Here is a 14,582-nt window from a genome sequence, read left to right as displayed (position 1 = left end):
AAAAAAACAGAAAGGTGATTTCAATTGAAACAAAGCAAGACATCATCAGAAGGAGTGAAAGTTGACAAAAACTTCCTTGTCAAATGGGGAGAGGTTAAGGAGTTTACCAACACTCATTTTCCAAACAGAGCTGAGGCCAACAGGATCAATGATCTCTACAATGACACCCTTGCCCGTCATTTCCGACAGGTATTGAAGAAGAGAGAGAAACAGACCACCTTGGACATGTTTTTCAAGAAGCCAGCTGCCAAAAAACAAAGGATGAAACAAGAGGAGATGACCCTGCAAGCTCTGGTAGCCTCTCCTGAATCTGACTCCGATTAAAAACAATAAAAAGAGACCCTCTGCAATGTGTAAAAAGTCTGTATCTGTATGAATGTGTGAAGAAATTGTTCCTCCACCTCCTCCTCACAACATCTGACTACCCGGCATAATTGGTGACTGCTCCATTTTCATTTTTTTAATAGTACAGTACGGTTATTTTATGCTGCGGAACGAATTATATGTTTTAACATGTATTTCTACGGGAAAATGCATTTCATATAACGGACTTTTCACTTAATGGACGTGCACCTGGAATGGATTAAGTACGTTATACGAGGCACCACTGTATTTTGTGTTTTGTATTTGTAAACCTATTACATTGTTAATAAATGTGTTGCAGGCACCATCGGCTCAAACCTTTAACCCCCCCTACTTTGACCCACTTTTACCTCCTATTCTTCACCTCGCTTCTTATTTCATTATCTTTCTCCCCAACCTCCAGGTCGTACCTTTGAGTGATACCTGGAGTCCCCCCTTCTTTCTAAAAATACCTGTGTGTGAGAGACAATTTTGTTCACTTTCTTTGAAACTTAACTCCTGTATTTTTTCAAAAATTTCTGAATTTTTGTAGAGAGATGTGTGTGTTAGAGGAATTGATGCTATTAAATTTGTTCGTTAAATGTTGACGAGGCAGGAGATAAATGGGTTGGTTGCTTGTCATATATCGAGTAGGGTCGGACTTAATGATTTTACTCATTAGCAATTTTTATAAAACCCATACCTACTCAAAATTAAGCTTTTTGCCATTTTATAATAGTTAAAAATATTATAAGTTTTTTTAAATAAAATATTGTAACAGATGGCATCACCAAAATTTTAACTGTTGCAGGAAAGTTAAGTAGTTTGTTGCTGGATTTTTTAATTTTAGATTTAGATAAGTTTTAAACCTTTTTTTTCACAGTTTTAGTTTTCTATGCCACAGAGCTGTTTTGCTTTCCTAGAAAATATAAGATATTTAGTATTAAAAACTTTTAAATATTTTTATAAGTTTGTTAATATTATTATAATTAATTTTTTGATTAATTTTAAAAATAAAATTTATTAGTATAAAATTTAGATGGCTGGATGGTCAAGGGGGTTAAGGCATCAACCTATTGCTATGGGGGACCCTGGAATGAATCTAGACAGTCTAGAAAAACTCCAGAAATTTTTTGGGGGTGGTTCATCCTGGATATGTCAGCCTCTATCCCTCACTAGTCAGCCACCCCATTGTATGCTTGATTAAAAGGTTATCTTAGTGCCCAAAGAGCAGAGACAAAAAGGAAGGGAAAAAACTATAAAATAAAATATATAAAATGATTGTTCATTTAAAATCAGGATTTTTTCATTTTATATTCTACTAGCAGATAAGCCCGGTGTTGCTCGGGCAAAAAGTAACAATAGCGAAGATTAAGATTATTACATTTTCAAAGAATGCAAGAATTAGGTCCCCCTGTTTCCAGACTAATTAGAGAATTTTTAGATGGGTTAAAAAATGTTAGATTTTCCACAAAAACAAAAAAAACTGCATCTGCGCCTGTAAATCTTCCACATCACTTTCTCTTAACACTTCCATTGTCGAAACCTTAATCCTGTCCCTTTCCCCCCAGGGGGAATTTCGAAAAATCCCTTCTTAGTGTGCATTCTCGTGATGTACCCTAACTGTGTACCAAATTTCAACTTTCAGCTCCTAATCGCTTGGGCTCTGCGCTGATTATTATTATTATGTTGGGTTTAGTGGGATACTCGGTTCACACCGGTGGCTGTGTACTATGCCGGACCAGAGTCAAGGCATAGCAACCAAAAACAATGACNTTAAATTTTATAGAATTATTTAATATATATTATTAGAATCAGAAATATATTTAATAAGGATTTTAAAGTTTTTAAAAATTCCTTAAATCCTTAAATTGATATAATTGGACTATGTTTTTCATACAAAGAAAGTAATTTTATATTTCTGAAATTAAAGGGTATTGCACTGACCTTTTGCATGTTTCCAGCAATTTGGTATAAATCAGAAGCAAATGTTTTCGGCTTTGTTATGGGCTAATATCAGGCTTTTAACAGAGTTTTTTAGCTGAACTTTTTACCTACTTATGGTTTATACTGAATTGCTGAAAATGTGTAAAAGGTCAGTGCATTACCCCTTTAAAAAGTTCCAGCTGTAGAGAATATATTTTTTATTTCTGAAATTACTTGGGCTTCCTTGTTTTGTGATCAATCAAGAATTTTAAATGATTTTTACACTACTATATTTACACTATTTGAATTAAATGAGAAATACCTGAATATCACAAAATTTTTAGGTTTTCACAGTGTTGCTAGTATTACTAAATTTTACTAGAGCTAAATTATACCATAAAATGTTAGGCTATCAAATAATTTTTATCCGAGATGGATTTGCACCACTTTCAAAATAAACAAATTTGCAATACCATTAACCATCAGAACTTCCATTGCCAAAATATTAATGATGTTGAATTATTTTGATTATAGATTGTTTACAGATAAAAAGGTCATACTAAATTTTATCTATTGTTATCATAACCTTCATTTTTTCAAAAATGGACTTGCACCATTTTCAAAATAAATGGATCATATAATTAATGACTTGTGAATTACTCTACAGATAGATAGGCATAATTTCTTCTATTAGAAACTTAATTCAAAATTTTTAAAATTATGATTGTATTTTAACTAAAGTCATTTCTTCAGAAACAGATTTATAAAAATTTTAATAAGAGATTTGCTTACAGAGAAATTACTTTTAACTATATTGATAAAACACAGTAAAAAGATTTTCCGATTAATTAGTTTATATCAGTGGTTCTCAATTGCAGTTACCAGTCACATAAATATCAAGTTTTTATGGATTAAATTTCAACATGAAAAAAAAAATTTATATATGATAAGACATCAGATAGACTTTTACAAAAGCAAGGTTCAACAATATGAGACATAATTTGTTATTCAGAACACTGGTGTTTTAATAAACTTACTAGATTTATTTTAATAGCCAACAAACATTGGCAAATCTTTATTGGCTCTTTTGTGTTGTAAAGGATGCCTTTAGTCAAAAGATGCTTACAAGGAGAGATTATGACATGTTTTCTGAGATTTCAATAATAATGTTTGTATGGATAAGCCTTGGTATGAACCTTTATTGAGCAAAAGAAGAAAGTGTGCTTCTTGAATATTTATGAGAAAATCAAAGTTAAAAAAAAATAAATTTCTTAAAATTTATTTTTTAACCAAAAAAGTTTTTTACATTTGGGAATGTAAGAATATTATGAATAATTTAAGCAATAAATAAATTCAAAAAATCATTAGTTATAACTAACTTTCATTATCACATTGTTTACTACCATACATAACAATTCAAACATTTTTCAATGTCATTTCTTTTTTTTTCTTATTGTTTATATCGTAAGTATATTTCTTCTTCATAGCAAATAAAACAAGCAGATAGTAAAAGTAAATTAAAGTTATAAGGTAAGACTAATAAAATCATAAACTTAAAATAATTAAAGTTTGTTTTTAAAACTTCAATAATTAAGTTTATTTTTTTAACAGACACAATCAATACATTTTGTCTATTTATGAATAAATCGTATTGATTTGAAAAAATTCACTTATTGAGATAAGAACCAGCAATCTTGCAAATATGAGTAAGGCACACTGCTGCTGAACCAGATTGTCTTCATTGAAAGGTTTTGCAAAACCTATTCATAAGTTGCTTGGGATTTTTAACTTTTATTTTCTTGGAATATGTTTGAGAAGCACTTTTTTTTTCCTTTGCTCAATAAAAGCTTGTACCATGAGATCAGCTGAAACTATTGCAGCTGACTACATTTGCCTGAGACATGCTATTTGGCACAGGAGGACCTAAGACTGAGACCATGAGATCTGTGCTTTTATTGACAATCATGGTCAGATCTAAGTGGTTGGCCTAAACAAACCTCTATATTATGTAATAAAGGATACACCTTGTTAATTATCACTGTCACATGCATTTGAGTTAGTGATAATTCTGTTATTGTTAACAATATATTTATTTGAAGTAAGACTTTTAAAGGTTTTAAATCAAGTAATTTTTTTGTACATCTGAATATACTTTTACACTCAACAATTTGAACATTTAGAGAGAGAGAGAGAATGACAAAATGTCTCATCTGTGTCTAGTGTTTGATCAATAAGTACTGTTTAAACTGAAATTTTGGTTAAAACCATCAAATTTGTAGTTATTAACCCATTTGTAGACAAATGGGTTAACAATAACTACAAATTTGATATATGAATATACAGTATATCATAGTATATGAATACAAATTTCCTTTTGCCCTTGACGTGAATCTTATGATAGAAATTTTTTCACTTGAATGCAGTGAGGATTCCAATATACCCTTTTATATGGACTGAGTTTCAAGAAATTAAACCAATATGGGTGAAGTTTTTCAATTGTATGGCCAATCAGAATTTAGGTAATTAGTTCTTAGTTTGTCAGAAAGAGATGGACATCATTGTTATTTTGGGAGAAAACCTTGACATGTCATCCTACTCTTATCTAAGCCTAAAATGGCTTATCTATCTATCTATCTACTCTATCTAAGCCATTTCAGACTTAGATGAGAGTAGCAGAATTAAAAAATAAAACAAGGTATTATGTTGATTAAGGATTTTGGATTCTCAGATCATCAAGGCTGGTACATAAAAACCATATTAATGAAACCTCTGAGGACCACATTGTAACCCCCTTTAAGGGCTAAAATTGAACACAAAATTTGTAATTATGAATTTCAAGTAGTGATAAAAACTTCATATAAAGAATGTATTGTTGATTTCAGTTGTATAAAGAATTAATTCACAAACTGATTTCCAATTAGTAGGCTTATATATGATTATTTTTATTTTAGGTCTTATATTTTGTTTCCTGTTGGGGGGTTAGTTTGGGGTGTTGGAGCTTTAATTAATTTCCAAATCAAATTATAAAATAAAATCTTTTTTCTAGTATATTGAATATGACTGATGATCTTGACTACCAGAAAAAAATATTGAAACAGTTGAAAGGCAGAATGAGAGAATTGGAACATACAGTTCGTGTGTCTCAAGTATATTTGGAATCGATAAAACATATAACAGAAAAGCATGAAGGTAATTTTATGTAAAGTTGTTTTATATAAATAAATAGAATGTTTGCTTATACAGGGTGTTTATAATTAAAGTTTCACTTTGAAATGGCCATAAAATGAAAACTACTGGACAGAATGTTATCAAATTTGGTAATAGTGTACAGGACGTCATGGGATTTTATTTCCCATGAAAAAAATAGTTCAAAAACTCACCACCAACAGGAAATGGCGCTGTCTGCAATATTGTTAAACGAAGTAAGACATGAAGATATCATTGAAATTGTTTTTAATTGGTTTTAAAACGAAACTGTTTGTGGGTTACTCCTGATATGCTAAGAGCTACTGTTGAGAACACAGTAATATGATGTAACTTGCTTATCAAAAATGGTGTCCACCATTTTTGATAAGCAACATGCTCTGTTGCTTATCAAAAAGTAAAATGCATTGAACATGCTCTGTAATGCATTTTAAAACCGATTTAAAAACATTTTCAACAATGTCTTCTTGTCTTATTTCATTTAATGATATTGCAGACAATGCCATTTTCCATTGGTGGTGAGTTTTTTAACTTTTTTTTCACAGGAAATAAAATTCCATGACGTCCTGTACACTATTACCAAGTTTGATAACATTCTGTCCAGTAGTTTTCATTTTATGGCCATTTCAAAGTGGAAACTTAATTATAAACACCCTGTATATGATATTTTGAGTTCTTGGTAAAATTTTTTTAAAATGATCATATTTACTTGATTTGGATAAGAAATTTAAATAAATATGATAGAATTTCTTGTTATAATTTTATTTTATTGTATTTTTACTGATTCATGAATTTAGTTTTAATGTATTAATTTGATTTTCTTTTTTAATCCATTAATTTGAGTGGAGCTTTAATGGAGTTCTGCATAAGTCAGTGTTTTGTCTGTAATTGAAGTCCAAAGCAATTACTTGATCACTGAACACGATTTTTTTGCAAATAAATAAAACTTGGCAAGACCTGTGTCATGACAAAGCTGGAATGGAATTTGATCTATGGGCTGAGATATTTAAACACAAAGTTTGCCAAGTAAAGTCTAAGTTGGTTGTACACTACTTGTCAGTCATGTTTATGATTGCTATCAATCTACATTTATCTCTAAGACAATTTTTACTTTCCTTTGCCATACTTTCCCTCTGTTACATATAAAGAGGGAAAGTATGGCAATCAGTCAAAAAATGACCCCCAAGATTTTTATATTTTTGGACTCAATGGACCATGAAATGTTGAGAAATGCAATAAAATTTGGGGGGGATTTTCTGTATGTATGGATTAGTGATGTGTCGGATATCCGTATCTGTATCCATATCCACAGATATCCGAGAGAAAAGAAAGATCCGTACCATATCCATTACTTTTTAGCATCCATTACTTTAACGGATCTTTTATCTTAATGAAAATCATTACTTATATGAAATTTTAAAGATAGGTAGCAATAAAATGCTAATAACTTCAATTCAAATCACTTTTTATTTCTTAAAATCACATATTTGGCACATTCATATTGCAAAAATTTTATCATCTTTATCAATTTTATCATATTGCAAAAATTTTATCATGCAAAAATCATTTACTATCATAAAATATTTCCATATTACACTGCTAAACTTTTTTGTCGACATTGTTTTTATTTTAATTTAACTCAACACTCTCCAAAAACACAAACGTAATCTATGCTAACCCATGTCACACTAAACTATAAACAAAAACACGTGCAGTGCAAGTCAAAACATGTTGCGTTACTAATGCAAAGCATCAACTTTCAGTCCAAGGTCACTCACACCGGCACTGACCAAGTATGAAAATTGAGATCTGTATCCTCGGATATAGACACTAATGATCCATATCTGTATCCGTATCCGCGGATATACATTTTTAACGATCTGGCACATAACTAGTATGGATGTGTGTGAGCTGCTTAAGACTCAAAGGATTACGGCTCTGAGGATATGCAGGGCCTATCGTACAGCTCCCACTTCGGCCTTGCTGGTTATAGCACGCCTTACTCCAGTGTACATCACAGCAAGAATGGCTATGTGGAACTGGATCATCTGCAACAATTCCCATAAAAACATTCTCAACACCAATTAAAAACGCAGCAACAACTTTCCAGAATTCTCCGAAGACATTAAAAGCGATATTACCAAGTTTGGAATTGAGCAAAAACCGATTAAATTCAGCAACCAACAAGATTACCTACTCTTAGTGACAATCAAACTAACCAAGTCAGCAATAGTGATATTTCGATATATATGGATGGTTCTAAACACCAAGAGAGTGTTGGTGCGATGTTTGTACTGTATAACCACACCACTGGAACCACCCATAAATCGGCCTTCAGGCTTGGACCACACTGCACTGTCCCACAGACGGAGATCTTGGCAATTACTAAAGCAATAGAGCATGTCTATGAAGATTGGTTTACTCATGCTAAGACCATAGGCATCTACACAGATAGTGCAACGGCTCTGCACTCTATCTACAGCTCTCATAACGAAGGGCAAACATCCTTCGCATTCACCACTACCTAACTACCAACAGCCACAGCCACACGATCTTTTTCAGATGGGTCCGTGGACACTCTGGTGTTTTGGGTAATGAGGCAGCCGACCAGCTGGCCAAGCAGGCCGCTGCCTTCAATCTAAACCTGAGCTACAGCAAGATTCCCGTCTCAAAAATAAAGCAGTGGACTCTAGAGCTAGCTCTCAAACAATGGCAGGAAGAGTGGGATAATGGCACAATGGGAAGAATAACACACACCTTCATCCCGAACATCAGTAGCAGACTTAAATGGAAACATTTTTTTCTGAACTTTCTCATGACTCAGTTAATTACTAGTCATGGTAATTTTAACTCATATCCAAAGAGGTTCCATCTGAGGAGCTCAGACATGTGTCCCTACGATAAAGTCTCAATGCAGGATAACCAACACTACTTGTGGGACTGCAAACTCTTCACAGAGGAAAGAACAAGACTAATGGGTCATGTTCTACTCACAGGGAACAATTGGCCCTGCCCCAACAGCAGACTTCTTGAAGATGAAAACATCTATCGGCATCTGAACAAGTTTCTAACAACAACTGCAGTGCTCAACTCATCGCGTAACTGGCCAGCCACAAATGGTAATTGTCAATCTGTACTAACTGCTTAGATCCACTACTACAATCACAAGATTTTCCCTTTCTGCATTTTCTGTGCCTAGGAATTGTGCCTTTGTTGATACTCTGTTTCACCACCATGTTTCTGGCCTATTCTGTCTTTGTCAGTGTACACAAAATGTACAATGTCATAGTTGTATCATCTGTCTGTTCTATAATCAATTGCACAGAATGTGTAATTGTCCTGGTTTGTCACCTACATTCAGGTTTATTTAATTGTATTCCTGTTTATTCTCTGCCATGTTCATACATTATTGCTCACCATGCATAAACTGCTGCCTGTTATTACTGTACATCTTTGCATTTACTTTCTGTAACCTGTCCCACCCCTTTACTGGCTGCACCCAACTTCATAATGTCTTACATTTCTTGTAACAGCAGTATTTTGTATACATTGTTTCGGTTTCCCACTCTATGGTGATATTGGCTTATTCCATTGCCTTATATCTAGGCATCTTTATTGCTCATCCTGTTGTTCAATCCTCTGTCGCATGCACTTATAACTGTACAGAATATTTAATTAATTGATTGTCTTGTAATTACAGTAGAGCGTCGTTTATCCGAATCAATGGGGGACTGGGGTTGTTCGCATAAATGATTACGTACGAAAAAATATCCCATGTTGAAATTTTTCTCCATTGTATGTCACTTCGCATTGAATTTTCGTCGATGTTAAGCCTAATGTAAACTTTTTAAAATAATGATCGTGGCTATTGTATCATTAAAAATTGTTTCTTTATTTTTTACAAACAAAATAAATACATTGAAAAATATAAAAACAAAAAAAACTGATACTTTAGAAGTTAATCTAGTATCAAAAACGTTCAATTCAGCACCACACATAGTCCTCAGAAAAACACCGCACAAAAGTTCCATGCTGTCAGCTAAAACACACATCAACAAAAAAATATTGGAGTAGCCCAAGATATAGCCAAAGATTGCATCACCACAACACTAGCAAAAATTTAAATTTGCCGACTGGAATTATTTCGGATAAACGATGCTCTACTGTATACTTCTTGATTGTATTGTCCTCATTTGCATTATCGTCCTCTCAATGTAAATATCCCACATCTTCATTTTTATACACAAATTATTAACCTGTTTTTCTTGTAACAGCAACTGTTTGCCATCTATATTTCTGCGTTCTGTAACAATTGCATAATCGGTAAGCAATTGGCTTGTTTAGCTGTCATACCAGGTGCACCTTACTGTCATACTCTCATCTCTGTTTTGTATCTAGTACCTTGTACAGTGGTGCCTCATATAACGTATGCCTCGAATAAGGGACACTATGAACAACGGACTTTGTTTGGCCGTTACATGACTCAAGCAATGGACTGGCTGCGAACAACAGACTTTCCGTTCGGCAGTTACGTGAGGCAAACAACAAACTTTCTGCAAACAAGTGTGAATGATGTTTTCACTCTTTTGCCATTGCCAATGACAAGCTGCTATTTTTATAATACAGTAGAACCCCTCTAATCCGTCATCTTTGGGACTGGGGATATGGTCGGAACGCAAAAAAGGTCAGATTATCAGAAAAAAGTAAAATAAACAATCTTCCCCTTTGTCCAGTCTTTGTAGTACTGCTAATTTTTCATTTAATGAAAGAGTAACATGTTTACGTTTCACTCCTGACATGTTGAAAAATACACAAAACTGTATACGTACACACAATGTAAAACATATACTGTAACGAACACAGAACAACGCGATGGGCGGTAAGTTACTGAAGAGTCGGGACAAGTTTCCCGACTCCGACCACGGTCAGATTAACTGGAGCGACGGACTAGAGGGGTTCTACTGTATATTAGTAGAGGAGGTGGTATTATGGAACCCCAATTACATTTTAGTGAATTGTAAACAAGGTATCATAACTACACCCACATTTATGGAATTATGGTATTTATGGTATTATGGAACCCCAATTACATTTTAGTGAATTGTAAACAAGGTATCATAACTACTACACCCACATTTTTTGTGCGAAAAGTACTGGTAACTATTAAACTAAATGTTCCTAATTGGATTTTTTGCTAGTGTAACTATAAGTATGGTTTTTGAAGGCTTTTATACAAAAAGTCAGAAAGTAGGCTTAGAGAAAATCAGGTGATAATATGGAACCTTACTGTATGTTTTCAGAAAATGCTTTAATGTATCCAAAAACAAATAGGAGAGTACAAAGAATGTTAAATAATTACAAAATTATTTACTGCAATGTATTTTATCAAAAAAATGCTTTTATAATAGAAAAATATGACCTCCATCAACAATATATATTCCAGCAGCTCTTTTTCAATAATCTCAGGAAGAATTGACTTTCTACCTAGTGTTTTTTTCACAAATTACTCTGGACGAATGTCTGCTTGCAAAGAGAGAGTTCGGAGGAGTTGAGTTCCATATTACTGTAAAAGCACAAATGGGTCGTATTTCACTCATTGCCATCTTGAATTAACTTACATCTGTCAAGACCAAAATTTAAAAAACGTGAACATCACACAGATTAATATATACCCCTAAGTTTCTGGAACGGAATACATGCACCAGTGAACCTACAACTACATGATTTATATTTAAAAATAATTAAATTCACTTAGCATTCAAAACTTGCAAATTTTGAAAAAAAACAAATTTGCAGATTAAATACAAACAACTGTTGAACTGAAGTAAAACGGGTTTTCCCCTTGCTATGGATGTCTGCCTAGTTCAGTTCAGCCACAATCCGCTACAGTTCGCCTTTATTATCAGTTCGAAATGGGGTGGTTCCATAATACTCGCAGTGTTCCATAATACCATCTTTTCCTCTATTATTAGAATATATTATTAGTATATCTGAAGTACAGAGCTCCCGTTGGGATTTGGCTTGCTCCCTTGTTTATTACGTACATCACCTCAGTGCAGGGTATTTACATTTATTCAAATGTTGTGCAAATCATGGCTTCTAAAAAGACAAAAAGGTGATTTCAATTGAAACAAAGCAAGACATCATCAGAAGGAGTGAAAGTTGACAAAAACTTCCTTGTCAAATGGGGAGAGGTTAAGGAGTTTACCAACACTCATTTTCCAAACAGAGCTGAGGCCAACAGGATCAATGATCTCTACAATGATACCCTTGCCCATCATTTCCAACAGGTATTGAAGAAGAGAGAGAAACAGACCACCTTGGACATGTTTTTCAAGAAGCCAGCTGCCAAAAAACAAAGGATGAAACAAGAGGAGATGACCCTGCAAGCTCTGGTAGCCTCTCCTGAATCTGACTCCGATTAAAAACAATAAAAAGAGACCCTCTGCAATGTGTAAAAAGTCTGTATCTGTATGAATGTGTGAAGAAATTGTTCCTCCACCTCCTCCTCACAACATCTGACTACCCGGCATAATTGGTGACTGCTCCATTTTCATTTTTTTAATAGTACAGTACGGTTATTTTATGCTGCGGAACGAATTATATGTTTTAACATGTATTTCTACGGGAAAATGCATTTCATATAACGGACTTTTCACTTAATGGACGTGCACCTGGAATGGATTAAGTACGTTATACGAGGCACCACTGTATTTTGTGTTTTGTATTTGTAAACCTATTACATTGTTAATAAATGTGTTGCAGGCACCATCGGCTCAAACCTTTAACCCCCCCTACTTTGACCCACTTTTACCTCCTATTCTTCACCTCGCTTCTTATTTCATTATCTTTCTCCCCAACCTCCAGGTCGTACCTTTGAGTGATACCTGGAGTCCCCCCTTCTTTCTAAAAATACCTGTGTGTGAGAGACAATTTTGTTCACTTTCTTTGAAACTTAACTCCTGTATTTTTTCAAAAATTTCTGAATTTTTGTAGAGAGATGTGTGTGTTAGAGGAATTGATGCTATTAAATTTGTTCGTTAAATGTTGACGAGGCAGGAGATAAATGGGTTGGTTGCTTGTCATATATCGAGTAGGGTCGGACTTAATGATTTTACTCATTAGCAATTTTTATAAAACCCATACCTACTCAAAATTAAGCTTTTTGCCATTTTATAATAGTTAAAAATATTATAAGTTTTTTTAAATAAAATATTGTAACAGATGGCATCACCAAAATTTTAACTGTTGCAGGAAAGTTAAGTAGTTTGTTGCTGGATTTTTTAATTTTAGATTTAGATAAGTTTTAAACCTTTTTTTTCACAGTTTTAGTTTTCTATGCCACAGAGCTGTTTTGCTTTCCTAGAAAATATAAGATATTTAGTATTAAAAACTTTTAAATATTTTTATAAGTTTGTTAATATTATTATAATTAATTTTTTGATTAATTTTAAAAATAAAATTTATTAGTATAAAATTTAGATGGCTGGATGGTCAAGGGGGTTAAGGCATCAACCTATTGCTATGGGGGACCCTGGAATGAATCTAGACAGTCTAGAAAAACTCCAGAAATTTTTTGGGGGTGGTTCATCCTGGATATGTCAGCCTCTATCCCTCACTAGTCAGCCACCCCATTGTATGCTTGATTAAAAGGTTATCTTAGTGCCCAAAGAGCAGAGACAAAAAGGAAGGGAAAAAACTATAAAATAAAATATATAAAATGATTGTTCATTTAAAATCAGGATTTTTTCATTTTATATTCTACTAGCAGATAAGCCCGGTGTTGCTCGGGCAAAAAGTAACAATAGCGAAGATTAAGATTATTACATTTTCAAAGAATGCAAGAATTAGGTCCCCCTGTTTCCAGACTAATTAGAGAATTTTTAGATGGGTTAAAAAATGTTAGATTTTCCACAAAAACAAAAAAAACTGCATCTGCGCCTGTAAATCTTCCACATCACTTTCTCTTAACACTTCCATTGTCGAAACCTTAATCCTGTCCCTTTCCCCCCAGGGGGAATTTCGAAAAATCCCTTCTTAGTGTGCATTCTCGTGATGTACCCTAACTGTGTACCAAATTTCAACTTTCAGCTCCTAATCGCTTGGGCTCTGCGCTGATTATTATTATTATGTTGGGTTTAGTGGGATACTCGGTTCACACCGGTGGCTGTGTACTATGCCGGACCAGAGTCAAGGCATAGCAACCAAAAACAAAAACTAAATAAGTGTGTCAGTGTCTGTATTCAGGAATTTCCTAACAATGTGGCATGTATTCAATATAGTAGCCTTCTGTAGTGTGATGTATTTCTATTCAATTGTAATGTTCCCAGGCTTTTGTGTAGTGTGTGTGGTATCACACCTGTACAGGAGAAAACGACAGGTTATTATTATTATTATTATCAACCTGTCTCAATTATATATATAGATTGAACAAATAAAGTGTATTTAAAACATTTTGTATATTTCATTCATTAGTATTTGATTGTTTACAAACATAAAGTCATACGTAAAGATGACATTTCCCAGGAGTTTCTTCAATTTGAAGTAATGGACTCACAAAAAAATATAATTTTAAAGTCTTTTAATTCTCCTGTTTTCATAGACCAAATTAGAAGTAACAGTCAAATAACTTGAAGAAATAAAAAATCTTCTAAGACCTTAAAGAATAGATTAAAAATTATCACAAAGTTAAAATATGATCAAAACGCCAACCTTTTATTAGAGGCTACAGTGCTTTCACATTTGGTTGTGAAAACAGGAGAATTAAAATACTTTAAAATTATATTTTTATGAGTCTCCATTACTTCAAAATGTTTACACACAATTTATTCTTTGAGTTTTCATAATTTATTGTTAATTGTCACTTACTAAATACAGTATTTTACTGGTGAAGCTAATTTATGAATTGTTTTAAATATTGATAGTTCAATGATTACTTTTGCTTTACTTACATAGAAATTTTCATAATTTCACATAGTGATACTATTGCATATTCAATGATAATAGAGAAATTCATTATTTCAATTAATATTAAAATATCTAATTTTATAGGTATTTTTGAGATGTTATATTAAGTTCTTTCATAATTTTATCTAATTTTACGTTAGTAT

The 14,582-nt window shown here is 33.1% G+C and overlaps 1 protein-coding gene across 1 annotated transcript in view; it reads left to right on the top strand.

Annotated features, from left to right (window-relative positions):
• LOC111639041 (protein ced-11-like) overlaps window positions 1-14,582 on the top strand; it is a gene marked incomplete at its 5' end in the record, with an annotated part of 100,682 nt that overhangs the window by 82,411 nt on the left and 3,689 nt on the right. The window contains one exon of the mRNA XM_023384816.1: window positions 5,315-5,457. Within this exon, the coding sequence (XP_023240584.1) occupies window positions 5,315-5,457 (143 nt within the window). The remainder of the gene's footprint in view (window positions 1-5,314; window positions 5,458-14,582) is intronic.

Source organism: Centruroides sculpturatus, unplaced genomic scaffold (assembly GCF_000671375.1).
Source record: "Centruroides sculpturatus isolate CEXI.00-Female unplaced genomic scaffold, Cexi_2.0 scaffold1187, whole genome shotgun sequence".
Classification (NCBI taxonomy): Eukaryota; Metazoa; Arthropoda; class Arachnida; order Scorpiones; family Buthidae; genus Centruroides; species Centruroides sculpturatus.
Note: the sequence above shows the minus strand (reverse complement) of the source record. Positions and strands in the feature narration are given on the sequence as shown.